General features: G+C 48.4%; 1 protein-coding gene and 1 pseudogene across 1 annotated transcript in view; both read right to left on the bottom strand.

Moving 5' to 3' along the window:
• Positions 1-3,610: 3,610 nt before the first annotated feature.
• LOC105513044 lies at positions 3,611-9,977 on the bottom strand (annotated as a pseudogene).
• A 3,697-nt stretch (positions 9,978-13,674) lies between these two features.
• Positions 13,675-27,786, bottom strand: part of LOC105513043 — a 23,537-nt gene continuing 9,425 nt past the window's right edge. Inside the window, 6 exon segments of the mRNA XM_011943789.1 lie at positions 13,675-13,906; positions 14,623-14,701; positions 20,084-20,179; positions 24,877-25,005; positions 25,706-25,980; positions 26,203-26,470. Coding sequence (XP_011799179.1) covers positions 13,675-13,906; positions 14,623-14,701; positions 20,084-20,179; positions 24,877-25,005; positions 25,706-25,980; positions 26,203-26,470 — 1,079 coding nt within the window.

Here is a 27,786-nt window from a genome sequence, read left to right as displayed (position 1 = left end):
TTTTACCTATATTGATTCTACCAATCCATGAGCATAAAATATTTTTTCCATTTATTTGTGCTGTCTCTGATTTTTTTCAGCAATGTTTTTTAGTTTTCTTGGAAAGATTTCTCATCTCTTTGGTTATATGAACTACTAGGCATTTCATTTTTTTTGTGACTGTTGTAAATGCGATTGTGTTCTTGCTTTCATTCTCGGCTGGAATGTTATTGGTGTATAAGAACGCTCCTGATTGTGTACATTGATTTTGTATCCTGAAACTTTACTGAATTGATGTATCAGTTCCAGGAGCCTTTTGACAGGGTCTTTAGGGTTTACTATGTATGGAATCACATCTTTGGCAAAGAGAGATGTTTGACTTTTTCTTTTCCTGTTTGAAAGTCCTTTCTTTCCTTCACTTGCCGATTGCTCTGGCTAGAATCTTTTTGTCCCCAGTACACTCTGCTCTCAATCAAATAGGCTGAAGAGCAGTTTCCTGTTCTGTGATCAACAAGTTTATTAAAAGATTCTATGCAGATGAAGCTCTATACCTGTTGCAAGCCAAGGTTTCTCCTCTTTGGAAAGACTCTCTGGGCACCCAGGCGAGTACACATATTTCCAAATTCTGCCCAGCCCGGAGGTCTCCAACCACGGTACCACCACCTTCAGGTCTCCGGGGGTTACAGCATCCACTGCAGCTCCCCTTCTGCACCTGGGGTTTTTCTTTCTGAGCCCATTCACTCTCACAGCTCTCTCATTCATTCAGTCGTTCCCTCCACCTCCAACCACCACTTAAATCATGTCAGGCTCACCTGGTGATACAGAGAAGAATCATCCTCTGTGGGTCTGAAAAAGACTCTGGATTCCTGGTAAGTGGGTCCTGGATCCCCCTGGTTGCTGGAGAAAGTGGTGAGGACCCTTCATGGATGGGGAGGTGAGTGAGATTTGTGTGGGTAAAAGCGCCAGGCTGAGATGGGGAACTAAAGGATGTGACTTGGGTGGTGGCAGTGAAAGGTGAGGAGAGGGGTGAAAAATGTCTGGTGAGCCCCTGGGTGCAGGTGAGTGTCTGCCGCAAAGTACAGGGGAAAGATCAAGGGCAGGGAACCCTGGGGGTGCTGGAGGGCTTGTTTGGTAGAGAGTGTGTGAGAGCAGACTGTGTGGTTGTTAGCAGTGTCTGTGGTCACATCTTTGCTGGATCTCCCTCCCTACTTTTTCTCTCTCTTTATTTTTACCTCTTCAAAGAGACCCCAGGTTTGTGAAGGGGCCACGGCCTGGACTCAGAGCTTCAGCTCTCCTCAGGGTGGGCCTGGCATTTGCTGACTTCAGGATGGGCCACAGGGCTCATAACTGAAAAAGGAAACCTTCCCTGAGTCCTCAGCATGTGCAAGGATAGGGTTCCTGGCATGATCTACTCATTTCGTCATCTGAATTCATAGCATTTGTTATTTTCCACATGTGGACATCCATGCCCAGAAAGCTGAAGAACCTTGCACAGGAATATTCAGCCGCAGTATCAGCTGACTTCCATGTCTGAATGCATGATCTCTAGATCCCTGCCATTACAGTCACTTTTGGGCCACTTCTATCCCCATCCTGGGCTGGCCTGCATCTGGTGGCCAGGAGTCTGCAGCAGGGGTGAGGCAGGAGGGCCCAGGTGTGCACAGAGGCCCCTCCTCCTGTCACCTGGCTGTCCTGCCCAGGACTCTCCTGACAGCCTTCTGCCTTCTTCCTGTTCCCCCAGTCACTGGCCCAGGTCACCCAGCCTCAGGGGTGGTGCTACCAAGGTCTTCCCAGTGGCCTCCTCCCAGGACTAATCAGTCCCCAGACTTGTGCATGGGAGACTCTTGTCACACACAGATCCCTGGACGCGCCAAGCTCTGCCCCTCCCAAGTCTGAGAACTGCCCGCCCCCATATGCCTGTTGTCCTCCAGATCACGTGACTCCTCCTGGACAGAGGCTCTAGTGCATCAGGCCAGAACTTTCTAGGTTCCTGTGTCCCTGCTCAGTCACAGAGGTGGCTGCCATCCCATGTCCCTGTCCTCAAGCATAGACAGGTCCTGGGCTTGGTCCAGGCCTCCTCCCCTTTCCCACAGCATCAGGGCCCTGGGGATTGAAGGTCACCAGGTGCAGGTTCTCTCCACACGAAGACTATGTGGAGTGGAAGGTCTGTGCCTATTTCTTTCATTTAATGGCGAAAGGGCTGAGTGACTGGGGGAAGAATGGGACTCAGGCTCTACCAGTCTTTACTCCAGGCTAAGCCATCTCTAGCAGGCTGGGGCCACTGGGCCCCTCACTTCCTTCCTGCTTCTGCCCACAGTTCCAGATGTCTCCATGGTGACTGAGACGAGGATGTGCTGGGGATTCCTCAGTTGTGGGTGGGTGGAGTGACCACAGGGATGAGCTGCATGGAGAGGGGCCGAAGCTGAAGGCTCAGGCCTGGGCGACCATCAATGGCTGTGCCCTAAAGTGAGCCCCAGACAAAAGGAGAACCCTCCCTCAGCTCCTGTGCCCATGGAAATCCAGCCCTTCACAGATCTGAGTCTCATCTGGATTAGGACATATATTTAGAAAGTGATGAAGGAACTCTGGGCCTGAGCTGCTTCAGTCTCTAGAGGGGCCTGGGGGTTGCCTGCAGGGAATGAGGGGGCAGGAGAAGCTGCCTGAGGCTGAGAACAGAGAGTGAGAGGGAAACACCTGGAGGCCCTGGCTTTGCAGGAGGAGGAGGAGCTGTGCTGCATTTATGGAATTATTTGACTCTTCACATCAGTTTCTAAAAAGTAAGTTTTCTTGAATTTTTGGATGTGCTTTTTAAATAGTATGAAAAATTGTGAAATAAGCAAGAACCACAGTTGCTGCAGCGCAGTCCAGAGAACTTCTCTTTTTACCCACTTGAGAGTGAGCTGTCACCCTGGTGCCCCCTCCATCTTTAATGACATCATCTGATGATTCATACTTCAGTGTTTTTCCTCCAAACCAGGACACTCTCCTAATAACCACAATATGATCGCCAAAGCAGATTTCACATCCACACATGACACCATTTCATGCTCATACTCATGCTCCTCTCAAGGTTCACCCTCCTCACCCTGGGAGCAGCACCCATAGCTCCGAAGGTGACCGTCCCTGTTCCACATTATTCATTGCTGGTCCAGCCCAGTGGTGCCCATGGAACTCCAGCAGCAGCTCAGCTCCCCTGTGTCTGAGTCCACTCTGCTCCAGACAGGGCAATTAGCTGGCTCAGGACCTTGAGTACATAGAAGGCAGGATGTCAGGGGAGCTGCCTCATGGCCCGGACTCGAACCCCATGGGTCCATGGTACTGACTTTTTAAAAAACCTTCTCATGAGCAGCTTCTACCCTTCACCTTCCACCTTAATTGCTGAACTCAAGCCACTTTCTGTGGGAAGACAGCTGTGAATTTCCTCCTTTTGAATTAGGTGTACCAATGCTCTCCTAGCACCCCACCTCCTGGTACTAGACCCAGATCTCTCTTTTAGCCTCAGAGATGGAATCCCGCTTCCCTTGTTACACCCATGTAAAGCTACCAAAATGCACCTAACCCAACTAAGAGGACTGCCGATGCTGGGGCCTCAAATCTGAGGAGATGCCTCCTCAGCTCCTGCCACACTTGGTCATCCTGCGAGGCAGAGGTTTTGTCCCCCTCTGATGTGGGGCAGCCTCTGGGACAGGTCCTGGGGTAAGAAGGGAGAAGGGGTGTCCCTGTCCTCAGGGAGCTCACACAGCTGCTGAGGGAAGCAAGGTGACAGCACAGCCCACCCTCCTGCAGTGGTGGAAGAGGAGGTCATGCCCCAGGGCAGGGGAAGGGAGGATCTCAGGGCTGTCATTGGAGGGGGTTTGGTTGGATTTCTAGAAACAGAGCAGAAGAAGGGAAAGGAAAAGTGGTCCCAGGAGGAGGGAACACTAAGGATAAAATTCTGGAAACACCATGTTGCCCAGTTTCAAGGCTGGTGAGAAATCCACAGTGAGGGGAGCAGAAGCAAGTACAGGGAGGAAAAGGAGTCAGGAGGGAGAAGGGAGAGGAGGATGGGAGAGCACAGGCATGCCAGCTCCCCCAGGAGGAGCCCCCCAAGAGGGGGTTATGTTCACACTCGCACACACACTCACACTCTCTCTCACACACATACATGCGCGTGCACACACACACACATACATGCACACACACACACACCCCTGGCTGATTAGACCTGAACTCAAGACAGCTACCTTTGTTTTCTTCTCACTGATTTGCTTCAGCGTTTTTACCCAGTGTATCAAGAATTCCTCAAGCCAAGTTTCAGTCTCCCATTGAAATCTTCTGGAAGAACACGGTCACATCCTTGTTCTTATCCCACTTCTCTTTCATCTTCTTGGCTCCAGGATAAAGCACTGTCCACTTTCTGTTGTTTGGGTCAAAGAGGAGAAACCTCTGTCCATTAAAGAGGAACTGCCAAGGTCCTCTGCTGTGTCCATGGGCTTCGTGCTACCAAGACATCCAGGCCTGCAGAATGAGGGGCTCTGCCCCATTGGAAAGAGATCAGCTCTGATCTTGACAAATCCTGAGCCCCACCCTGCTTCCTTTCCTGGCTCCTGGACTTGCTCTCTCTGCTGCATCCTGCCCATGCTTCTCAGCCTCTCGGGTAACACAAACTTCTGATTTATTTTTTACCTGAAACCAATAAATACTGCTAAGTTACTATCCTGTCTGCTCCCTGCTGTCCTGGACAATTTTAACTTACTGCTGGGTATTCAATTCTCCACTCAAATGTCAGGCAGTTGCTCTTTGAGGAAATCCACCATGTCTCTTAGGGTTTCAGTCTGTTCTTCCCAGGCTTTTGTGACGTTGACTTTCTTCCCCAGAGAAGCAAAGGCTTTGGCCTTATGGTTAACACAGTCACAGTGAAGAAAAGGCCTTTTATCCACCTGTCCTTGAACTTCACACCACTGTGGTTCAGGTCTGAACTTAGGAGTGATGGTGAAGTCATAGCAAAGACAGTGTGTGTCTGTGGAAGAAAAACACAGGAGGGGGTTGGTGTGGGGGGAAGTGGAACCTGAGACCCCTCCTCTTCCTTATGATGACTGCAAGTGAAGGCCTCTGAGGGGCTGGGCTGGCAGAGCAAGATGTGCCCCAGCCAGGACTGTCATGTCAACTAGTTAAAGACTAGAGCGTCTCCCTTATGTGAGTTCAAGACGAGGATGCTCCCTGCAGTCAAAAAAACACATGTCCCCCCCAAGACATATCCCACCTGCACATCAGTCAGCACATGACCTTGTCATTGGAGGTGCCAGGCCTGCTGTGGTAGGAAAAGGCCTCGATGAGGATGACCTTCGGCAGCAGCCTCTGTGGACTGCGGGAGGTGGGAGAGTGTGTGGGGGATGCCCTGGATGCTCCAGCACAGTGGATGGGGTGAAGACAGAATCCAACTTGAATTAAAACAGGGGTTATTGTCCTAGTCACAGGATTTAACACGTTGGCAAACCCCTGGCCGTCACGCCTACCTGCTATGAGGATGCATTCCTGGAACCCTGGAAAAGGAAAAGGGATGGTTCACAGGGGGAGAAGTGGAAAATCTAGAACTTCTTTTTTTTGAGATGGAGTTTCGCTCTTGTCGCCCAGGCTGGAGTGCAGTGGCGTGATCTCGGCTGACTGCAAGCTCCACCTCCTGGGTTCCCGCCATTCTTCTGCCTCAGCCTCCCGAGTAGCTGGGACTATAGGTGCCTGCTACCATACCCGGCTATTTTTTTTTTTAGTAGAGAGAGGGGTTTTCACCATGTTAGCCAGGTTGGTCTCGATCTCCTGACCTCGTGATCCACCCGCCTTGGCCTCCCAAAGTGCTGGGATTACAGGCGTGAGCCACTGCACCTGGCCCCGAAGATCTAGAACTTCTAAGGCAGGGTGTAGAGGAAGGGATCACAGGCTCAGAGAAGCACCCATGCCAGAGAGGTCTGAGTGTGAAAATCCAAAACAATGTCCATCCTCTGTGCTCATAGGAAGCCTGGAGGACTCCTGTTTACCCAGCATATAAAGAAGGCCCTGGGAGAAGGCAGCAGACTGTCAAGAAGCCCAGGAATGCCTGTTGCTGAAAGCCGGGGTTGGGGGTAGGAAATACTCTTCCCTAAATGGCTCCCAGGAGTAATGATCTGAAATAACTGATCCTAGGTGGAGGCTGTCACCTGTCAGGAGCAGGGAAGGTGCAATGATGGAAATGATTAGAGAAGTCACAATGCCAGCTGGAGTCCTGAGCCACAGAGAGCTACACTCATGGCTCATAGAACAAGGGGGACCAAGAGGCAAAACAGATGGAGACTCACCCGGATCCTGCTGGACTTTAACCACAGTAAATAAAGATAAAACAGAGAGCTGGATCATCAGGAGGCAGAAAGTGGACATTTCATTAGAAAACTGTATTACTTTGCCGAGTTTCCAGCACTAAGCCACTTCTCAGACAGACCCAGGATCCATTACTAGAAGCAGAGTCCAGATTCCAATGAGGAAAGACCCTTCAACCTCACAACAAGTGCAAAGCTTCTTTTCCGACTTCCCCACATAAACACATGGCCTGCAGAGCTTGCTGTGAGGGGCTGTGTTGTGAATATAAGGGGCTTGCTGGCAACATAGTCCCTGTTGTCACTGATCAACTGTCCCCCTGTATCTTGATAGCAGCCACAGACAATCCATGCGTGATGAGTGTGGCTGGACCTGTCACTAGGGCCCTAGGACTCAGTACACATTAGATTCTAGAAGCATCTGTGGTAGAAAAACATTTTGTGTAGAGTCCATAACAATTCCTAACTGGAGAATCAATAAGCTCCCCTAGTGCCCAGAAGGAAGGCCATGCCACTGGCAGCAGGAAATACATCACACCTTTCAACAGTGGTTCTCCTTTTATCCTAGGCCCTGGCAGAGATGGGGCCTCCAGCCATGGGAGGGCAGTGGCCACACAGCCTCAGAGCTGCCCATTACGGGGTGGGCTCCTCACCCTGTATGTCATTAGGAAGATAGGCCCGACAGTGAGAAGACACAGGTGCTTCTCCTGGGATGGGGAGGAGCAGGGCCACAGGGAACGGAGAATCTGCAGAAGCAGTTGGCCCCAATCCCCAGGACACCACATAGCTGCACCCCCTCACCCTCAGCTCACACCTGAGGCTTCAGGGGATGACCCTGATGGCCCTGGTGGACCATAGATGCCACTCAGCCACAAAGGAGGGGAGAGTAGGCTCCAAACCACGGAACCCCCACTGCCATCACATCCATACCACCCAGAAGCCACAGGCAGGCTAGGACCTGCTTCTGACTTTTGGAGTTGCAGCTGAGACCCCACCTGGAGATGTTACCCTAGGGGATGGGCCATCAACTGTTGTGTCACTGTGTGTATCCTCATCTGGGGTTAGCAACCTAGGACAGTGTCCAAATCTGGGCCCTCTTTTATTTTCAGGTTGTCCTGGCCTGCTGTTGCTCTACAAAGGGATAGGACTTGACACGGAGACAGAAAACCCATGCCCTGAAAAGACCAAAGTGCTTCCTGCCTTCCTTTCTAGAAAGGATTTTCCAACTCCTGCCTACCTTTCTATATGACGCTGGCTTCCCAATAGGAAGAACAGGCGAATCTAGGCTCCAAGGGCCAAAGTGGACGCCTCTACTCACCTGCGTTCTCAGGGTTGTCCTGAGGGAAATGGCACTTTCCATCCCCCCTGAGCGGGTTCTCTTGGGAGCTTGGGATGTGTTTACTGGGATGTGTCCTCAACAAGGGGGAAAAGGTGCTGGTTGGTTGGGGAGGTGGTGAGAGTTGCTTCATGGATGGGAAGGTGAAGGAGGCCTGTGGGGTGACAGGGCTGGGCTGAGATTGAAGGTAAAAGGATGTGACCTGTTTGGTGGCAGTGTGTTGTTGTCATTTATTATTGGATGAATGAAGGGGGACAAACGCAGAAATTAAGACAAAGACAAGAGGATATGTTTCGAAGAAGGGGTCGCGGGCTCCTTGCCTCTAGTGACCAAGGGCCCTTTTCTTTTACAGCCCTTCACCTGTATTAGGTAGAAAGAGCAGGGAGGGAGAGGTAACAGTTGGTCAGCTGTTTGATTTATCACAGGTACACAAAATTGTTTTCTTTGTACAACAGGCTTCAGATGTTTCTATAGATAATCACGAGGAACACTGCACTGCGGGGAGTGAGCACCCTCCGTAATCCTTCTGGCAGCAGATGCAGTTTGTCAGCTTTCCAACATTCTGCTTTTATGCGAACAGTTTTCCGTTACTCATATAGCCTCCAGTGGTATACTGAGTTGATCACGACCCCCATTTTCTCTTGGGCCTGCAACATCTCCCCCTTTTTGTTTATGCATTAATTGGATAAAGGTAATCACAGGTTGTATAGCTCTCAATTGCCATTTGGTGGTCCAGCTGATTTTGCAGACTATGAATTGGATGTTAAAGCTTCCTGTAAATGGGCTTTTACAAGGCTCCATGGATATTCACTTTGATAACATTTCAAATTGGTTACACAAATATGGGTATGGTTAAAACGACAATGCAGTTGCTGCTGTAACTGTAAACTTCGTACTTGTTCTCTTAGCCACAGAACAGTAGTCTTTAACATTGCCACTTCTGTTTGTATCTCAGTGTTAATTTTATTTTGAAATAGCCATGCCTGGTCGGCTGTACATGTCCAGTTTTCTATGTATTGAGCTGTTTGAATGGAGATTGTGCCTTGCTACTGAAGACACCACAACAGAGGTTATTAATGTAACTAAGGAGACTATAGCAAAAATTATCACGCCCAAGGTTCTACGAGCATGATGAGTAAACTGAGTAAAAAGGAGTTTTATAAGACCTAAAGTGGGGGTGGCCGCTCAAGGCTCAGACAAAATTACAGGAATTCATAAGCCAGGAATGTGACCTAGATTTATTAGGGTAGATATACTCTGTGTTTGTATGGTGCTAGTATTAAGGCAATGATACAGTTGACAGGAATCACAAGTCAACTGGGTATCATCCATCTGGAGTTGGTCCTCTTTTGCTACTAGGAAAACATAGGGATTAAAAACACAAATTGTAAACTGAGTGGTAATATTTTCTACAAGAGTAACATTAAAACTGCGTTTAGCTCTGTTACTATTACTGAATAATGTTGCAACTTAAATGCTGCCATCCATAAATGGGAGTGCTGCTTTCCAAATTGATTTCTGAATTCGACCTCCTTTTCCTTGATAATGCCATTGAGGTAAAGGTGGGCTAAAGCCTGTACCGTGCCGAGCAATTTGTGGGGCAGATTGGGATTGAATCCCAATGTAATGGGGCAAAGAGATGTCAGAGTTTTGCCACCGGTGCCAGCAAAGTTCATGTCATGAGGTTTGATGCTCATCTCTCCCAACAAAATAACCACGGGGACCCCAGTCAATAATATCTCCTATTGGCATGGACTGTTATCTAGCTAGGGAGCCAAGACACTGGGTCCAAGGAGGGGGTTAGAATTATTAGAGGGAGCCCACTCTGTATGATTAATACAATTTGGGCGATTGGGCCAGGAGTGATTAGTAGCTACGCCAGTAATATTAATAGAGCTAAGGCCCAATAGGTACATATATTTTTTGTGGTATCTCAACCATGCCTGGGATTGAATTGTAAGACAACTGCGGTTGAGTGATGTATTCTAGGTGATGCATAAAGGAAGTCCTTCCAATGGAGTGGTGTAATTAATACCATTGTTCTGAGAGTCTAATTGCTCTGTGTTAGGGTCCTGGTGCCGATGCTCCTTGATCATGATATAGCTCCGGATGAATGTCACTCCAGAGTACAGGTCGTACTACTGCGGGGTTGGGAACATATATGCCTAATATGTCTTCACCTCTGCACAGGGAAAACATACCACACAGGATATTACTGCTAGCATGGCCATAAACATGGAGTCAGGAGTTGTGGCCTGACTCTGATGCTCCAGTAGTTTCTCAGTTTCCCGTGTGGTTTTTTTTTGATCTATGAAACACAAGCATACCCTCATCCCCATGTCAGTAAATCCACCGGGCCTTTTCATTGTTCTTCCTCTGAGTATTTCCAATACCTTTGGGTAAACTTTCTTTTTTTCCTCCAACATTTGCCAATGTCATTCTGCCAGAGTCTTATTATCTGTATCAGGAGTTAAAAAATGTAAAGTAAATAAAGCTAAATGTAGCTTTGTTTGAGGTAACAGCTGGTCTCCTACTCCCCCTTTCTGTTTATTTAACATACGTTGTAATGTTTGATGTGCTTGCTCTATGATGCCTTTTCCTTTAGGATTATAAGGTATTCCTGTTTATGAGTGATTGCCCATAACTAAAAAATGTTGAAAAGTATCACTAACATAACTGACAACATCCATTGTCAGTTTTTATTTGTTTAGGGACCTCCATATGGGCAACTGATGACAAACAGTGTTGTCAGATATGGCCACTTCTTTCCTTTGGCATGTGGCATGTATCATATGAGAGTAAGTGTCTATTTTCACATGAACATAACTAAGTTTTCCAAAGGTTGCTATGTGTGTAACATTTATTTGCTAGACTTCATTTGGAGCTAAGCCTCGTGGATTACATCTTTCCACAGGTATAACAGCAGGGACATGTTGACAAGTGGGGCAGGCTTGCACTATAGCTCCAGCCTAGCTGTTAGGCAGATGAAACATACAAGTAAGGGCAGAAGTGTTTTGATGCAGTAAGGCATGAGAAGCTTGAGCTTGTTGAAATACAGAGCTAATCAATGCATCTGGTCTCTCATTACCTAGAGATAGAGTCCCAGAAAATTGTGTGTGACAGTGAATATGAGAAATATGGAAAGGAGCAGCATGAGAGTGAACAGCATGCTGAAGCCTTAAAAACAAGTTAAACAGTTCTGGGTCTAGGGTGCTTTTAATAGTGGCATTCTCAATGTGACTGGCTACATTTACAACATAAGCTGAATCACAGACAATATTAATAGGAGTTGAAGCGGTGAGCTGTAAAACCTGAATAACTGCCATGAATTCTGAGCATTGAGCTGCAACTCTAGGGGTTTCTATTGTTTGAGTATGCTTAGGTCCATAAATAGCTGCTCAGCCTTTGGAAGAGCCATCAGTTAAATAAGTCTGGCCGCCTGAAAGGAGGATAAAGGGGTGAACTTTATAAAATTGTAAAACTTTGTCTGAAGGGTAATGAGTTTTTATTGCACCCATCGGTTTAATTTGTGCATTAATAGCTCTTAAATGATGTCGTTTGCATTCTCAAAGTTGGAGTTAAGGTGAGGGGATTGGGAGGGAAGTGTCTGCTGAACCCCTGGTTGCAGGTGAGTGCAGCAAAGTGCAGGGAGAAGTTGAAGGACAGGGAGCCCTGGGGATGCTGGAGGGTTTGTGTGGTGGAGAGCCAGTGAGAAAAGAGCATCTGTGTTTGTCTGGGATGTCTATGCTTGCATTTCTGCAAGATCCCCTGCCTCACTTCTGGTCCTGACCATGCCTGTGTCCTGGTAGCTCAGGCTCCTTCTGCCCTAGGGCACGGTGGAGGTGCCAGCCTCACCAGAGAGTCTCGCCACGCCCTCTCGTTCCCTCTAATCCTCTTTTCCCTCCCAACCTCTGTTATAGGAGATAGAAAGAACTCATTTAGGTAGATAGGGTAAAGAGAGTCCCAGGCAAAAAAACTTCCTTTTAACAAAAAGAAGCTCAGAAATCGCTCCCTTTCTAACCTCAAGCACTTCAAAGAAATCACTTCTCTTCTTACAAAGAGAGCCTAGAAGATCAGGCTATAAAACGCAGATCAGACTCGGGCACGGAAGGAGGAGCTTGCTGGATAATGACCAAACTTCACATACATAGAGTGGGCCCCCGCAAAAACAGTGGGTCTCAATGAGCATATTCCTGTCCATTTCTTTCTCCTTTCTTCCTTCCTTCCATCCTGCCTTCCTTCTGTCTTTTTTTTTTTTTTTTTTTTTTCGGAGTTTCGCTCTTGTCGCGCAGGCTGAAGTGCAATGGCGCGATCTCGGCTCACTGCAGCCTCCGCCACCCGGGTTCAAGCGATTCTCCTGCCTCAGCGTCCTAAGTAGCTGGGATTACAGGCGCCCGCCACCACGCCTTTTTGTTATTTTTAGTAGAGACGGGGTTTCGCCATGTTGACTAGGCTGATCTCGAACTCCTCACCTCAGGTGATCCACCCACCTCGGCCTCCCAAAGTGCTGGAATTACAGACGTGAACCACCTCGCCTGGCCCCTGTCCATTTCTTTAGGCACACTGAGATAGGGAAGCCGGAAGCGTGCATGAGGTGGGGATGCCTGCAGCTGCAAGAAGGTGCCTGGGAACAGGCACAGAAACTCTCCATCTGCTTTTATCACAGGCAGGTACTTAGCACAGAGCAGCACAAACTAAGAGTTGGCCTGTATGATCAACGAATGGGGTGGGGGCTGCTAGAGACTCTGCCTTATGCAGATGGCACACCTAGTCCTAAACGGTTCTTCGCGCCCTATGGAGATAAGACACCCCCTCCTCACTAGCCCATTTATAAAAACCCTGACATTTTTACTACAACCTAGCAACCCATTCGGGACACCTCTCTGTGACAGAGAGCTTTCTTTCCTTTCGCCTATAAAACTCCTGCTCCAATCTCACTCCGTGGATGTGCGTCCCTGTCCTTGATTTCCTTGGTCGTGAGACCAAGAATCTTGGCATTTCTTCCAGAAAATCAGCTGTTTTACTGCCGTTCCTTTCTGGCCTCATTTCTGCTACTGTGTTTTCACGGGCGGGGAGAAGCAACCTCAGGGACGCGACAGAGCCAGAAGGAGCCCTGCCCGGGGAATGGAGAAGGGCACGGCGCGGTCAGATAGTTCCTCCTCCCAGACGCCCTCTCCTCTTTCTTCGACCCATTCCTGGAACTCACTGGCCCTCGCCGTCCAGGGACAGTCCCGCAGAAGAAGCAGAGCCAGGATGCAATGAATGAACGTGGGGCCCTCAGCCACCGCCTCTGGGACCGGGACTTGGCGACGGAATGCAGACGACACCGCTGTTCACCGCGGAGGAAATGTCGGAGCCTCCCGCTGAGCCGTCCCGGGCTTTGGTCACCCGGGTGGAGCCGAAGCGGGGAGAAACGCCCTGACCTTTCACTCCGCCTGTCTCCTGCTTCCCATCCTTCCCAGGAGATTATTTCACTTCATTGTTTTGCAATATTTCCTCCCACTCGAGCGCTGCTTCTTTGTTTTCTTAAATGCGTGTTTCACAAAGAGCAGGGATTGAGTTTTGTACTTTTGCTGTGTTGTTCATTTTTGTGTGTTTGTGGGTGGTGAAATCGGGTCGGAGTCGCTCTAAAGTCATTTTTGCCTCTTGCTCGCCTCAGGGAGGTTATTAAAAGCTTTGGTGGATTTCAACCGCAAAATCCTTTTGTCAAAGTTCCTTCAGGGGATTTCAGTTCCGCCCCGCCCAGTCCCTCCGGGTTCTTCGCGCTCCAGCGGCGCCCGCTGCGCCAGAGCTCGGACTAGCTCTCGCCTGCCTGATGCCCCGCAGGGGGCGTTCGGCCGCCGCCGCCGCCATCCCAGCAGGAGGGACAGGGCCTCGAGCGGGTTGCGGTGGGCGGACTCGCCCATCGCGCCAGGGACAGTTTTTTTTTTTTCCTCAGGGCTTGAGGTGAGGGGAAATCAGAGGCAACTGCTGGCTTCCTTCTACAACCCGGTGTGGGGGACAGGGAGGACTTCACACCCGGCTCATGCGGAGACATCACCTTACAGCTCGGGCCGTTGGGGCTCCCACTGTGCGGCTCCCCTGTAGATTCCCCTCCTGCTTGCTTTGAGCCTGCTGGTGGGCGGTGCCCGTGACCCACTTGGTCCTGAGGGTCCACGGGTCGGGCCAGGAGCTTTTCGTCGTCTCCTCCCTGAGCCCGTCGCTTGTGGACCAGGGCTTTTGGTTCCTCCGCTGGGCTGGGGCCCCTTCCAGGATGGACGTCCTGAGGCTGAGAAAAGCCCGGGATGTGTGGAAAAGATAGGTTCAGAGAGAAAACGGGAAAAAGGGAAGAAGCAGCAGGTGGCAGGAGAACAAGGAGAAACCCCCGCCCCGAAAATGGGAAGAAGGTGACACAGGGACAACCTCCCCACCCCAGGTTAGTCAGGGTTCTCCAGAGGGACCGCACCAATAGGATGTGTGTGTGTGTGTGTGTGTATGAATGCGAGTTCATTAGGGAGAATTAACGCACACGATTTCAAGGCGATGTCCAATGGTAGACCGTCTGCAAGCCGGGGAGGAGAGAAGCCAGTAGAGGCCAGTTCAAATCAGAAAGCCTCAAAACCGGGGAAGCCCACAGGGCAGCCTTCAGCCCCTGCCAAAGCTCCCAGAGCCTCCCGAAGTCGGAAACTGCTGCTGCAAGTCCCAGAGCCCTAAGGCAAAAGAACCTGCAGTCTGATGTCCAAGGAGGAAGGATGCAAGAACCCCCAGGGAAGACAGAGAGAAGCCAGAGAGCTCCGCCCACAGGGTCACCCCACCCTCTCCTGCCTGCTCTCTTCTAGCCCAGCTGGCAGCCCATGGTATGGTGCCTACCCACAGTGATGGGGTTTTCCTCTCCGAGTCCCCTGACTCAAATGTTAGTCTCCTCTGGCAATACCCTGACAGACACACCCAGAAACAGTCCATTACCAGTCATCTAGACATCCCTCAATCCAATCCACTGGACACCTAATATTCAGCATCACAGCCCCGCAGGCCACATTCTCGCCCATACTCAATCCCGACTCCATCTCACTGCGCTCTACACCTGGAAGGAGTGAAGGATCCAGTCTCTCCATGTCCTCCCTGTGATTACGATGACAACCTTCCTTCTGGGTGTGAGGTGGCATCTTCTTGTGGCTGTGATTTGCATTTCCCTGACGGCTATGGATGTTGAACCTCTTTTCGTGGGCTTAGTGACCAATGTATACTTCGCCAGAGAAATGTTCATTCAAAACCTTTCCACATATTTATATTGCATTATTTATCTTTACAATATTGAGTTGTAAAGAATGCTTTATATATTCAGGATACCAGTCCCTTACCAGATATATAATTTGCACATGTTTTCTCCAAGCTGTAAGTTATCTTTTTGCTTTCTAAATGGCGTTCTTTTTGAAGCACAGAGGTTTTACCTTTGGAATAAATCAAATCAAACTATTTTTCTTTTGTCAATAGTTCTTTGGCAGGGGCTGGGCGCGGTAACTCACGCCTGTAATCCCAGCACTTCAGGAGGCCGAGAGGGGCGGATCACCTGAACTCAGGAGTTTGACACCAGCCTAGGCAATACGGTGAAACCCCGTCTCTACTAAATATACAAAAAATTAGCCGGGCATAGTAGTGTGTGCCTGTAATCCCAGCTCCTCGGAAGGCTGAGGCAGGAGAATCACTTGATCCTGGGAGGTGGAGGTTGCAGTTAGCTGAGATCGCACCACTGCAGTGCAGCCTGGTTGACGGAGCAAGACTCTAGCTCCAAAACAAACAAACAAACAAACAAACAAGAAACAGAAAAAAGAAAAAATAGTGCTTTGGCATACAGTGCTTAAGCAGCCTTAGCCAGACCCAAAGTCATACAGATTTACGTCCATGCTTTTTTCTTTCTTTCCCTTCCTTCCTTTCCTTTCCTTTTTCCTTCCTCCCTTCATCCCTCCCTCTCTTCTTTCCTTCCTTCCCCAGGCTGGAATGCAATGGTGCAGTCTTGGCTCACTGCAACCTCTGCCTCCCGGGTTCAAGCCCTACTCCTGCCTTGGCCTCCTGGGTAGCTGGGATTACAAACTCCTGCCACCACTCATGGCTAGTTTTTAGCAGAAACGGGGTTTCACCATGTTGGTCAGGCTGGTCTTGAACTCCTGAACTCAAGTGATCTGACCACCTCAGCCTCCTAAAGTGCTGGGATTACAGGTGTGAGCCACCGTGCCTGGCCCTCCAACCCCATTCTTTAGGGCTTTTCTCTGGTAACCTAATGACCTATCAAAGCCTCCCCCTCCTAGCACATGTTGGGGATTAGGTTTGGGGTGACACAGACATTTAGTCACTAGTACTACCTCAGCTGAGTATTGTCTCCATGGAAATGAGGAAGCTGGATAGCCTTCTCCCCACAGTCTCCCCTTGACTGTCATCCCCTCGGAGTGACACTGAGTGACACTCCCTGGTGTGGAGGGCTTTGTGTATGTGGTGCACTCCTACCCCTGTCACACTCAGGCAGGCAGCTGATGTCACCACTGTAGCTCTACTTCCTGCCTGCACAGAACCTCCAGATCAGCTGAAGGTCAGAGACGTGGCCTTCTCAGGTGCTTCCTGGGCACATGCCAGCCGCTATGCACATCTCATTCCCCAAATCTTTCTCTCAATTTCCCCCAGTAGCCACTTGTTTGCCCCACATGCAAATGGTGAGGTTATACAGTTTCAATGATAGCTTTTAGCCAGTGCTCTGAGGATCTGGCTTTTCCCCTAGAGAGAGACCTCAGCAGGTCAAACAATGACAAACCCAATGAATGGGGCTTTTCCAGGGAGTCCCAGAGAGGCCGAATAGAGTTCTCTGGGGCTGGAGTTTTTGAGGGGCTCCAAGCCCAGGGTGCCCCTCCAGCGAGTGGAGACTGTGGCCTTGCAGCTGTCACTGACATGGTGAGTCCAGTGTTTTCTGGGCACAATAAATCAGGATATATTGGGCAGACCACACAAAGAAAGAAATGGTCGGAGGAAGAATAAAAATTTTCAAGTATGTACTTGGGAAGAATTAGAAAAAAAACAATGAGCAAGGGGCAAGGTTGGCTTGGTTGTAGCTAACCTGGTGGAGAAATGCAGCCGTCTGTGATAGAGGGCCTGAGCTGATAGGTTCCTCTGCAATGCCGAGAGCACCTCCACAACCTACCCTGCATCCTCCTCTCTCCCGAGGCTGAATGCAGCTCTTGTGACTTCAGTGCCAAGGAAGCCACAGTCCTAGGCCAGAGGAAGGGCTAAGGTGGACAGTGGAACAGGAGGGGGTGGGTGCAGAAAGAGAAGGCTGACAGCAAGGATTTCCTGAGGATAAACAAAAAATGTCACTTGTAAATGGAAAGAAAAGAAGGGTATAAAGAACAAGATGAAAATCATCTGTAATTCCATTATACAGTGTTAATTTTAGGGTTTTGGCACTTTCATGTATAATTCTTACACAATTATCTTCATACAACTTACGATTATTTTAAATGATTAGAGTTTATTTTTTTGAGCTGGGTTAGGGTTCTTAGTGCAGAATCCTCTCACTCGGGTCAGTTAACCCCAGTTTTTTGACCCTATGTTGTTTTATTTTATTTATTCTTCTTTAATTTCAACCTATATTATACTTTAAAGGGTACACATACAGGTTTGTTACATGGGTAGATTTTGGGAGGCTGAGGCTTTGTGTCCCAGTGATCCCATCACCCAAACAGTAAGCATGGTGCCCCACAGGTCGTTTTTCAGCCCAGGTGCCCCTCGTCTCTCCCCCGTTTAGTAATCTCCAGCATCTGTGGTTCATGTGAATTCAATGCTTAGCTGCCACTTTCAAATGGGAACATGCAGTATGTGGTTTTCTGTTCTTGCCTTAGGTTGCTTAGGATAATAGCCTCTAGTTCCATCCATGTTGCTGAAAAGGACATGATTTTGCTGTGTTTCGTAGCTACATAGATTTCCATGGTGTCTATGTACCACATTTTTTTTTTCATTCAATTCAGTGTTGTTGGGTACTTAGATTGATTCTATGTCCTTGCTAGTGAAAACAGCACTGCAATAGACATATTGGTGCAGGTGTCTTTTTGATAAAATGAATTCTTTTCCTTTGAGTATATCCCCAGCAGTGGGATTGTGGGATTGAATGGTAGTCCTATTTTAAGTTCTTGGAGGAATCTCCAAACTGCTTTCTATAGCGGCTGAACACGTTTGCTTTCCCACCAACAGTGTCTGTTTCCTTTTCTCTGCAGCCTCACCACCATCTCTGACTTTGTGACTGTTAAGAGATGGTAACTCATTGTGGTTTTGATTTGCATTTATCTCATGAATAGTGATATTGAGCATTTTGTCATGTTTCTTGGCCACTTGTATGTCTCCTTTTGAAGTGTCTGTTCATGTCTTTGCACATTTTTAATTGGATTTTTTGCTCTCGCTTGTTGAATTGTTTAAATTCCTTATAGATTCTGGATATTAGACTTTCATCAGATGCAGAGTTTGCAAATAGTTTCCCCCATTCTACAGGCTGTTTACTGTGTTACTAGTTTCTTTTGCTGTGCAGAAACTCTTTAATGAGATCCCATTTGTCAATTTTTGTTTTTGGTACAAATGTTTTTAGTGTCTTCTCCATGAAATCTTTGCCAGACCCTATGTCCACATTGGTATTTCTTAGATTATGTTCCAAGATTTTTACAGTTTTAATACTTATATTTAAATCTTTCATCCATATCGAGTTATTTTACATATATCGTGAGAGGTAAGGGTTCAGTTTCATTCTTCTGCATATGACTGGCCAGATATCCCAGCACTATTTTTCGAATAGGGGATCTTCCCCCATTGCTCATTTCTGTTGAAGATTAGATGGCGGTAGGTGTGCAGATTGATTTCTGGGCTGTCTATTTTGTTCCACTGCTCTAAGCGTCTATTTGTGTACCAGCGTTGGTCTGTGTTCGTCACTGTAGCATTATAATATAGTTTGAAGTCCAGCAATGTGATGCCTCTGGCTTTGTCCTTTTTGCTTAGTGTTTTTTCGACAGCTTGAACTTTGTTTTTTCCTTTTAGTTCCAAATAAGTTTTAGAATAGATTGTTTTAATTCTGTGAAAAACAATATTGGTATTTTGATAGTGATACCTTTGCATCTATAAATTGTTTTGGGAAGTATGGCCATTTTAGCTATATTGATTCTTCCAACCCATGTGCATGAAATATTTTTTCCATTCATTTGTGTTGTCTCTGATTTTTTTTAGGAGTATTTTGTAGTTCTCCTATAAAGATCTTTCATCTCTTCGGGTCAATGAACTACTAGGTACTTCATTTTCTTTGTGGCTGTTGTAAATGTGATCGTGTTCTTGCTTTCATTCTCAGCTAGAATGTTGTTGGAGTATAAGAATGCTACTGATTGTGTACATTGATTTTGTATCCTGAAACTTGACTGAATTCATGTATCAGTTCCAGGAGCCACTCCAGCTCCCCTTCTGTACCTGGGTTTTCCTTTGAGCCCCATTCCCTCCCGCAAGTGTCTCATTCATTCAGTTGCATGCTCAGCCTCCAACCACCACTTAAATCATGTCAGGTACACCTGATGAAGGAGAGAAAAACCATCCTCCGTGAGTCTAGAAAACACTCTGGATTCCTGATAAGTGTGTCCTGTGTCCCCCTGGTTGCTGGAGGAGGTGCATGATTGCTAGATCACAGCCATTAGCACCTTTGGGCTGCTTCTATTTCCAGCTTGGGTGGGCCTGAGTCTGGTGGCCAGGAGCCTACAGCAGGAGTGAGTCAGGTGGGCCCAGGTGTGCACAGAGGCCCCTCCTCCTGTCACCTGGCTGTCCTGCCCAGGACTGTCCTGCCAGCCTTCTGCCTTCCTCCTGTTCACCCAGTCACTGACCCAAGTTACCCAGCCTTAAGCCACTGGAGGCTGCCAGGGCCTTCCCAGTGGCCTCCTCCCAGGACTAACCTGGGTTCCTGTCCCCAGCCCTGTGCATGGGCAGCTCTTCTGACACAGAGATCCTGGGATCCACCAAACTCTACTCCTCCCAAGTCTGAGAGCTGCTTAACTCCATGTCTGTCATCCTCCAGACCACCCTCTGTGTGGCCTCTCCTGGACAGAGCCTCTAGTGCATTAGGCCAGAACCTTCTAGGGTGCTGTGTCCCTGCTCAGTCACAGAGGTGGCTGCCATCCCGTGCCCCTGTCCTGAAGCAGAGAAAGGCCCTGGGCTTGCCCCAGGCCTCCCATTTTTTCCCACAGCCTCAGGGCCCTGGGGATTGAAGGTCACCAGGTGCAGTTTCTCCCCACGTGAAGACCGTGTGGAGTGGGAGGTCTGTGTCTATTTTTTTTTCATTTAATGGGTAAAGGGCTGAGTGGCTGGAGGCAGAGTGGGACTCATGGTCTCTGCCCAGTCCTCACCCCAGGCTATACCCTCCACAGCAGCCAGGGGCCACTGGGCCCCCCCACCTTCCTCTTACTTCTGCCCACATTTCCCGATGCCTCCATGGTTACTGAGATGAGGATGTGCTGGGGGTTCCTCAGTTGTAGGTGGATGAAGTGACCACAGGGATGAGCTGAATGGAGAAAGGGTGCAGCCGCCAACTCAGACCTGGGTGACCATCAATGGCTGTGTTGTAAAGTGAGCCCTATATGGAAGGAGAACCCTCCCTCAGCTCCTGTGCCCATGGAAATCCAACACTTCACAGATCTGAGTCTCATCTGGATCAGGCCATGTATTTAGAAAGTGATGAAGGGACGCTGGGCCTGAGCTGCTTCAGTCTCTAGAGGGGCCTGGGGGTTGCCTTCAGGGGATGAGGGGGCAGGAGAAGCTGCCTGAGGCTGAGCGGTATGAGGAAAATACCTGGAAGCCCTGGCTTTGCAGGAGGAGGAGGAGTTCTGCTGCATTTATGGAGGTATTCACCCCTTCACATCAATTTCTGAAAAGTAAGTTTTTCTTAAATTTCTATTTCCAACTAGTAAAAAAAAAATGAAACAATAGAATGAACAGAGTGGTTGCAAGCACATTACGGAGAATTTCTCTTCCTGCACTACTTGAGAGTGGGCTGTCACGCTGATGCCCCATCTTAGAGATGCCACCTCATGCCCCATACTTTACTATGGTTTTCTTGCAAACCAGGACACTCTCCAGATAACCCCTGTGCAAACTCCAAATTAGATTGCACTGCAGACATTGCGACCATCTCACGCTAAGATGCCACTCTGGTTCAGCAATTGTTCTAAGAATGTCTTTCATCACCAGGGAGCTGATGGATGCGGGCATTTCCTACCCCCTTATTTTCCTAAATATCTATACTATAGTGTGTATTTGTCCCACTGATTGATCTGTATATTTTTGGAAATATGGAAAGTGATCTGGATTGATGTGGTTATTTTTATTGTGTGTAAATCACAAATGCTCACTAAAATGTTGGAAAAGTTTAACATTTTCATCCAGCATTTGAATTGTTTCATTTTTGCTAGTTTGGATTTTGTAGTCTGATGTAGAGCGAAACAGGAATCTTTCATCAACATTGAAAAGCATTCTGTACTATACTCGAATATTTCATTGCTAACTTTTCGCTATGACAAAGGACAGCGCAGTCAGCATCCTAGTATCTCCATGTTCTCTGGAACATGTTTGGAGCCCAGAACTGACTCTGGGATTGCTGGTTAGTGGGATGAGCACAGTATCCACTCTCCTGGATACTACCTGAGTAGACATCAAAAAAGTGATTCAATTTGGACTCTTACCCACAATGTAAGAAGTCTCTGATATTCCATTTCCTGTCCACCAATTGGTAGAGACAGATTAAAAAAATTTGTTGGTAAGATGAGTATACAGGGGTAGACCATTGTTTTCTTGATTGTATCAGAGCTATGAAAGCTTTCACAGGTTTCTTTAGGATCTCTGAATTGCTCATAGCATTTCCTGAAGAATTAGGTGCATTTTATTAATTTATAGTAGTTCTTTATATATTCTGCTTCTGATCTTTTGTCTATGGGGGAATAGAATAACATTTACAAATAGAGATGTATCTGTGGTGAGGATTTCTTTCACTAGAAGTGAGCATGGTCAGGGCTGAAGAATGATGAGAAAAGGCACTGCCAAGCCTGGAGTGGGCTGGGGACAAACCAGAAAGCATCACATTCTGGAAGCAGGGATAGAGGCAGGAATATCTGCCGACCCAGGACATCAGGACAGTGGTGAAGACTGACAGCCAGGCTGCCTATAAATTAAGAGTGATCTTTAAAGTCTCTGTCTCCAAAAGATATTTAGCAGCATCCCTAGTTTTATTATTAAATATAACATGTCAGAAGAATGAAATCCCATTAATTCTCTATATAGGGCAACATAGGAAGACTCAGTCTCTACCTAAAAATCAAACAATTTGCCAGGCATGGTGGCATGCATGTTTACTTGCAGCTATTCTAGAGGTTGAGTCTAGAGGATCACTTGAGCTCAGGAGTTGGAGATTACAGTGAGTGATGATTATGCCACTTCACTCCAATATGGTTGACAGAATGAGAAACTGTAAAAACAGCATAACAGTAAAAAGGATTAATACAATTCTTGGTGAGTGCATGGAAAAGATCCCTGAGATCTGAAGTCCAGCATGCTATTTTACTAGCAATACTGCTTGGAAGAATAAGGTCATGCTTCAAAGAAGTGTCTGTTTTCCACAATCAAAGAAGCAGAAAGAACTCTTTTTGCTGGGATTTCTTGTTCAGTTAAAGCTTGTACAGGAATTCCTTTCATTACCACTGAGAGAAAGTGACAGAAGATGTTAAGAAAAATGGCTGCTAGGATCATCACCAAAGGAAATGAGTGGCATGAGATGTTGAGTCTACAATGTCCTCATCATCTGCTGGGGGCCTGTGGTATCGGGGGAACCCACCTCCAATATTTCAACATATGTTCTTTCTATTTTCCCTAAGTGTCCGCCAGTCTGAGAAATAAAGAGAAAGAGTACAAAGAGATGAATTTACAGCTGTGCTGCCAGGGGTGACATCACATGTCGGAAGGTCTGTGATGCCCACCTGAGCAGCAAAACCAGCAAGTTTTTATTAAGGACTTCAAAAGGGGAGTGGATGTACGAACAAGGAGTAGGTCACAAAGATTACATGCTTCAAAGGGAAATAAAGATCACAAGGCAAAGGGCAAAGCAAAGATCACAAGGCAAAGGGCAAAATTAGAATTACTGATAAGGGTCTATGTTCAGCTGCACAAGTATTGTCTTGATAAACATCTTAAACAACAGAAAACAGAGTTCAAGAGCAGAGAATTGGTCTGACCTCAAATTCACCCATATTCACCAGGGTGGGATTTTCCCCCCACCCTAATAAGCCTGAGGGTACTGCAGGAAACGAGGGCATATTTTAGTCCTTATCTCAACCGTATAAGACAGACACTCCCAGAGCAGCCATTTATAGACCTTCCCCCAGGAATTCAATTCTTTTCCTAGGGGCTTAATATTATATTCCTTGCTACAAAAATAATTTAGGAATATCTCTCCTACTTGCACGTCCATTTATATGCTCTCTGCAAGAAGAAAAATATGGCTCTTTTTTCCCAACCCCACAGGCAGTCAGATCTTATGGTTATCTTCCCTTGTTCCCTAAAATTGCTGTTGTTCTGTTCATTTTCAAGGGGCACAGATTTCATATTTTTCAAACACACGTTTTACAATCAATTTGTTCAGTTAACACAATCATCACGGGGTCCTGAGGTGACGTACATCCTCAGCTTATGAAGATAACAGGATTAAGAGAGTCAAGTAAGACAGGGGTAAGAAATTATAAGAGTATTATTAGGGAAGTGATAAATATCCATGAAATCTTCACAACTTACATTCCTCTGCCGCAGCTCCAGCCTGTCCCTCCATTCATGGTCCCTGACTTCCTGCAACACTGTGGACTTGCTAAGGCTTGAACTCCTGCTTTCCAGAAAGGCACAGTGGTGAGTAGACAGGCAGCCTCCCTAAAGGGAGAGCAGGAACCAGACCAGACTAACAGGGGGTTCTTGATATCATCTTTCACCTTGACAAAAGATGAAGTGTTGGTTTAAGTGGCTGAGAAAAACCTGGATCTGTTCTCCTGGGTGATCCCTCCCAGACCCTCCCCATTTTGGAGCCTCTCCTCCAAATACGGAATATGTTTCTCCCTCCAACCCTACCCCTGGCTGTGCAGCCTGTCCCAACCTCCTCCCTCCTTCACCACACCACAGAGCCAGCCCAGGTCCTGTTACAGCCCAGGGAGGCTCAGAACTGAGGCTGGTAATGAGGGGTCTGCACCCTCACTCAGGGACTGCTCCTCCCTCTCATAGAAGGGTCTAGACGACCTGGAGGAGCCCTGTCCAAACAGAAGTATCTGGATCCATGTTTCCTGGCCTTGGGTGGGCTTGCAGGCAAACTTCCTTCTTTCCCCTTCTCTCTCAGCCTCTCCTCACCCTGCAAGCTGCACCCATAGCTCTGAATGGGACTGTCCCTGCCCTGCCCCATTCATTCCTGGCCAAGCTCAGTGGTGACCATGGAATTTCAGCAGCACCTCAGCTTCCCTGTCTGAGTCCACTCTGCTCCAGGCAGGGCCATCAGCTGGCTCAGGATCCGGAGTGCGCAGGAGGCATAATGGCAGGGGCATCACCCCAGTGCCTGGCCATGAATCCCATGGGTCCAAGGGGCTTGGCCTTTTCCTAAAACTCATCCTGGACATGCTCTACTCTTCATCTTCCACCTTAACTGTTGGGACTCAAGATGCTTTCTCTGGGAATGCAGCTTTAGGAACTGGGTGGGCCAAGGCCCTCACAGCCCCCTTGTCCTGGGATTCCTCCAGATGGTTCTCTTCTTAGCCTCTCCAGGGACACCCTTTCCCTTGACATCCTAGGTGAAACAGTCATGCTGTTCCTCTCCTATTGCGCGGACTGCCCATGCCTGAGTTCCTGCTGCCTGCAGGCCACACACCACTACCCTTCCTGAATAGAAACCTGCTCTGAAACAGGCCTGAATTGACTAAACCCTCTCGAGCTCAATAGGCCCTGAGCTTTGGTATGGGCCCCTCCCTTTCCCTCTGCCCTCTGACAGTGAGAATCCATCAGAATTCAAGGTTGAGCTGCCCAGGTCATTGCCAACAGGCGACACCAGGTCTCATTGACCTGTATCATGTAGGATGAGAAGGTCCCGGCCATGGGGAGGCGTGGGGCTCTGGGAATTCTCTTTCCCTTCCTCTCACCTCACCGATCTGTCTCTTGTTCCCTTCACAGTTTTGCCCACAGTACCTGTCACTCTAAAGGACTCTCCTGAGATGCCAGGGAGGATGAAGCAGAGAATGATGAGGCAGCTCCAGAGACTGAGGTTGGTGGACATGGCTTTGGTATGGGCTGTGCCGGGGGCCATGGTGAGTGGTTCTGAAATGGAAACGCCGGAGTGACAACTCTTGTCCATGCCCCAAATCTGAGGAGACAACTCCTCAGCTCCTACTGCCCCAGGTCATCCTGGAAGGCAGAGGATTTGTCTCCCCTGCTGTGGAGCAGCCGCTGTGACAGGTCCTGGGGGTAGGAAGGGAGATGGGGTGTCCCTGTCCTCAGGGAGCTCACATAGCTGCTGAGGGAAGCAAGGTGACAGTACAGCCCACCCTCCTGCTCTGGTGAAAGAGGAGGTGATGTCCTAGGGCTGGGGAGGGGAGAGTCTCGGGGCTGGCATTCAAGGTGGTTTTGATGGATTTCCAGAAAGAGACCAAGGGAGAGGAAAGGAAAAGTAATCCTAGGTGGAGGGAAATGTAAGGAGAAAGGTCTAGAAACACAATGATGCCTACAGTTTCGAGGTTGGCAATAAATCCACAGTGAGTGGAGCAAAAGCAAGTGCAGTGAGGAAGAGGAGTCAGGAGGGAGACAGAAGAGGAGCATGGGAGAGCACAGGCATCCCCAGGAGGAGCCCCCCATGAGGGGTTCACGTTCTTACACTCACACACACACTCACACTCACACACACATAGACTCACACCCACTCACACCCATACACCCACACCCACCATACTCAGACACTCACAGACAAGGGTGTAACTCGATGGCATCTCCAGGGTGCTCCTAGTGCTCCCCTGACAGTTACCTGTGGGTTCCAGCCTTTTCTTCCTGTGCATCGGGAAGTCCCTAAGCCAGCTCTTGCAGTCTCCCATTGAGAACACCTGGAAGAACATGGTTAGTCCACTGTCCTTCTCCCATTTCTCTTTCATCTGCCTAGCTCTGGCCTGAACCACTGTCCATTTTCTGTTGTTTGAGTCAAAGAGGAGGAACTTCTGTCTGACGAAGCCGAACTGCTGAGATCCACGGATGCGTCTGTCAGTTTCATACTCACAAGACATCCTGGCCTGCAGCATGAGGGGTCTTGTCCCAATCAGAAAGAGATCAGCTCTGGTCTTTACACATTCTCTTCCCTGTCCCACATCCTCCTATGCTGAGACCCTTCTCATCTGGTCCTGTTGTCTCCTCCAAGTCCTGCCCTTGCTGCTGGGCTTCATGGAGGTCCCATGTCTAATTTATTCTCCCCACACAAAGTGCAGTCCCTGAGCCCACAGTCTGCTCCCTTCTGTCCTTGGTCTCCTCCACTCACTGCTGGGTGTGAAATCCTCCAGCTCAGTGTCAACCAGTTCCAGTCTGAGCCTCTGTCCCACCTCTCTCAGCATTTCCAATTGTTTTCCCCAGGCATCTGTGGCATCCAGCTGCTCTTCTAGGTGACCCATAGATAAGACCTTGTCACTGCCACAGTCATAGGAGAGGAAATTCTTCTGATCCACCTAGTCTTGGACCTCACACCACTGTTGTCCATGTCTGGGCAAACGAATGATGGTGAAGTTATACCAGAGAGAGTGAGTGTCTATGAAAAAAAAAAAAATACCGGAGAATTTTGAGGTGGGGGAAAGACCCCAAACACTGTGACAACAAGAGAGTTTCCTGAAGGGCTGGGCTGGCAGAGCATAGATTTCTCTTCCTGGGTGGTGGTCTCTGCCTGTGGAGGAACCATGGGTCGCCAACATGTCCATCTCCCCACTCTTCCCAGGCCTATACTCATATCCGTCAGCACAGGACCCTGCCAGGGAGGTGGCAGGCCTGCTACAGGTGGAAGGACCTAGATGGCAGGATCTTCAGCCGCAGCCCAGGTGGACTGCAGGAGGCAGGAGAGCACCCTGAGGATTTTGCAGCATGGTGTAGTGGGTACAATGTAGTCTAAATTGGATAAGGATGAGTTTATTTATTATGGGAAAGAAAACATGGTAAGTTCCTGGAATGTGCTTCTCATCTGCTACTAGGTTGCCCTTGGAACCTTGGAAAACGGAATGACCCACACTGCATGAAACAGAAAGCCCATCTCTTACATGGCAGGTTGTAGAGGAAAGAACAAAAGGCTCAGAGAAGTGCAGATGCTAGAGTGACTGCAGTATGAAAATTCAGAGCAATGGCCACCCTCTGGGCTCAAGGGATGCCTGGAGGACTCCTGTTTACCCAGCATATAAGAAGGCCCTGGGAGAAGGCAGCTGATTGTTAAGAAGCTCAGGGATGCCTGTTGCTGAAGGCCAGGGTCAGGGGTAGGAAATGCTGTTCCTGAAATAGGCTCCCAGTAGTAATGGGGATGGAAAATCCTGAAATAACAGATCTCAAGTGGAGGCCGTCAACTGTCAAGAGGAAGGAGGGTGCAATGATGGAAATAATTAGAGAAGTCACAATGCCAGCTGGGGACCTCAGCCATAGAAAGCTATGCCCATGGCTCATAGAACGAAGTGGTCCAAGATCCAAAAGAGATGGAGACTCCACCTGGATACTGCTAGATTGAAATAACTACAAAAAACAAAGACAAAACGCAAGGATGGATGACCTGGAGGCTGAAAGTTGTCACCCCAGGAAATAACCGAGCTCCTTTGCCCAGCTTTGTGAACTGAGCCACATCTCAGATTGAGTCCATTACTAGAAGGAGAGCCCAGAGCCCCTGGTGGGCCTCTTTGACCCCACAGCAAGTGCAATGACTGCTTCAGACTCCCCCACAGAACCAGATGGGCATTCACTCTGGTAACTGTACACCATGAAACAGCGAATACCCAGACACTCCTAGTGAACATAGTGTGTGATCCGACCCCCTCCCAGGGATCTGAAGCATTAACTTGTTTCCCTGTTACTCATGAAGTGCAATGGGGCAAA

Source organism: Colobus angolensis, unplaced genomic scaffold (genome assembly GCF_000951035.1).
Source record: "Colobus angolensis palliatus isolate OR3802 unplaced genomic scaffold, Cang.pa_1.0 Scaffold221, whole genome shotgun sequence".
In the NCBI taxonomy this organism is placed as follows: domain Eukaryota; kingdom Metazoa; phylum Chordata; class Mammalia; order Primates; family Cercopithecidae; genus Colobus; species Colobus angolensis.
Note: the sequence above shows the minus strand (reverse complement) of the source record. Positions and strands in the feature narration are given on the sequence as shown.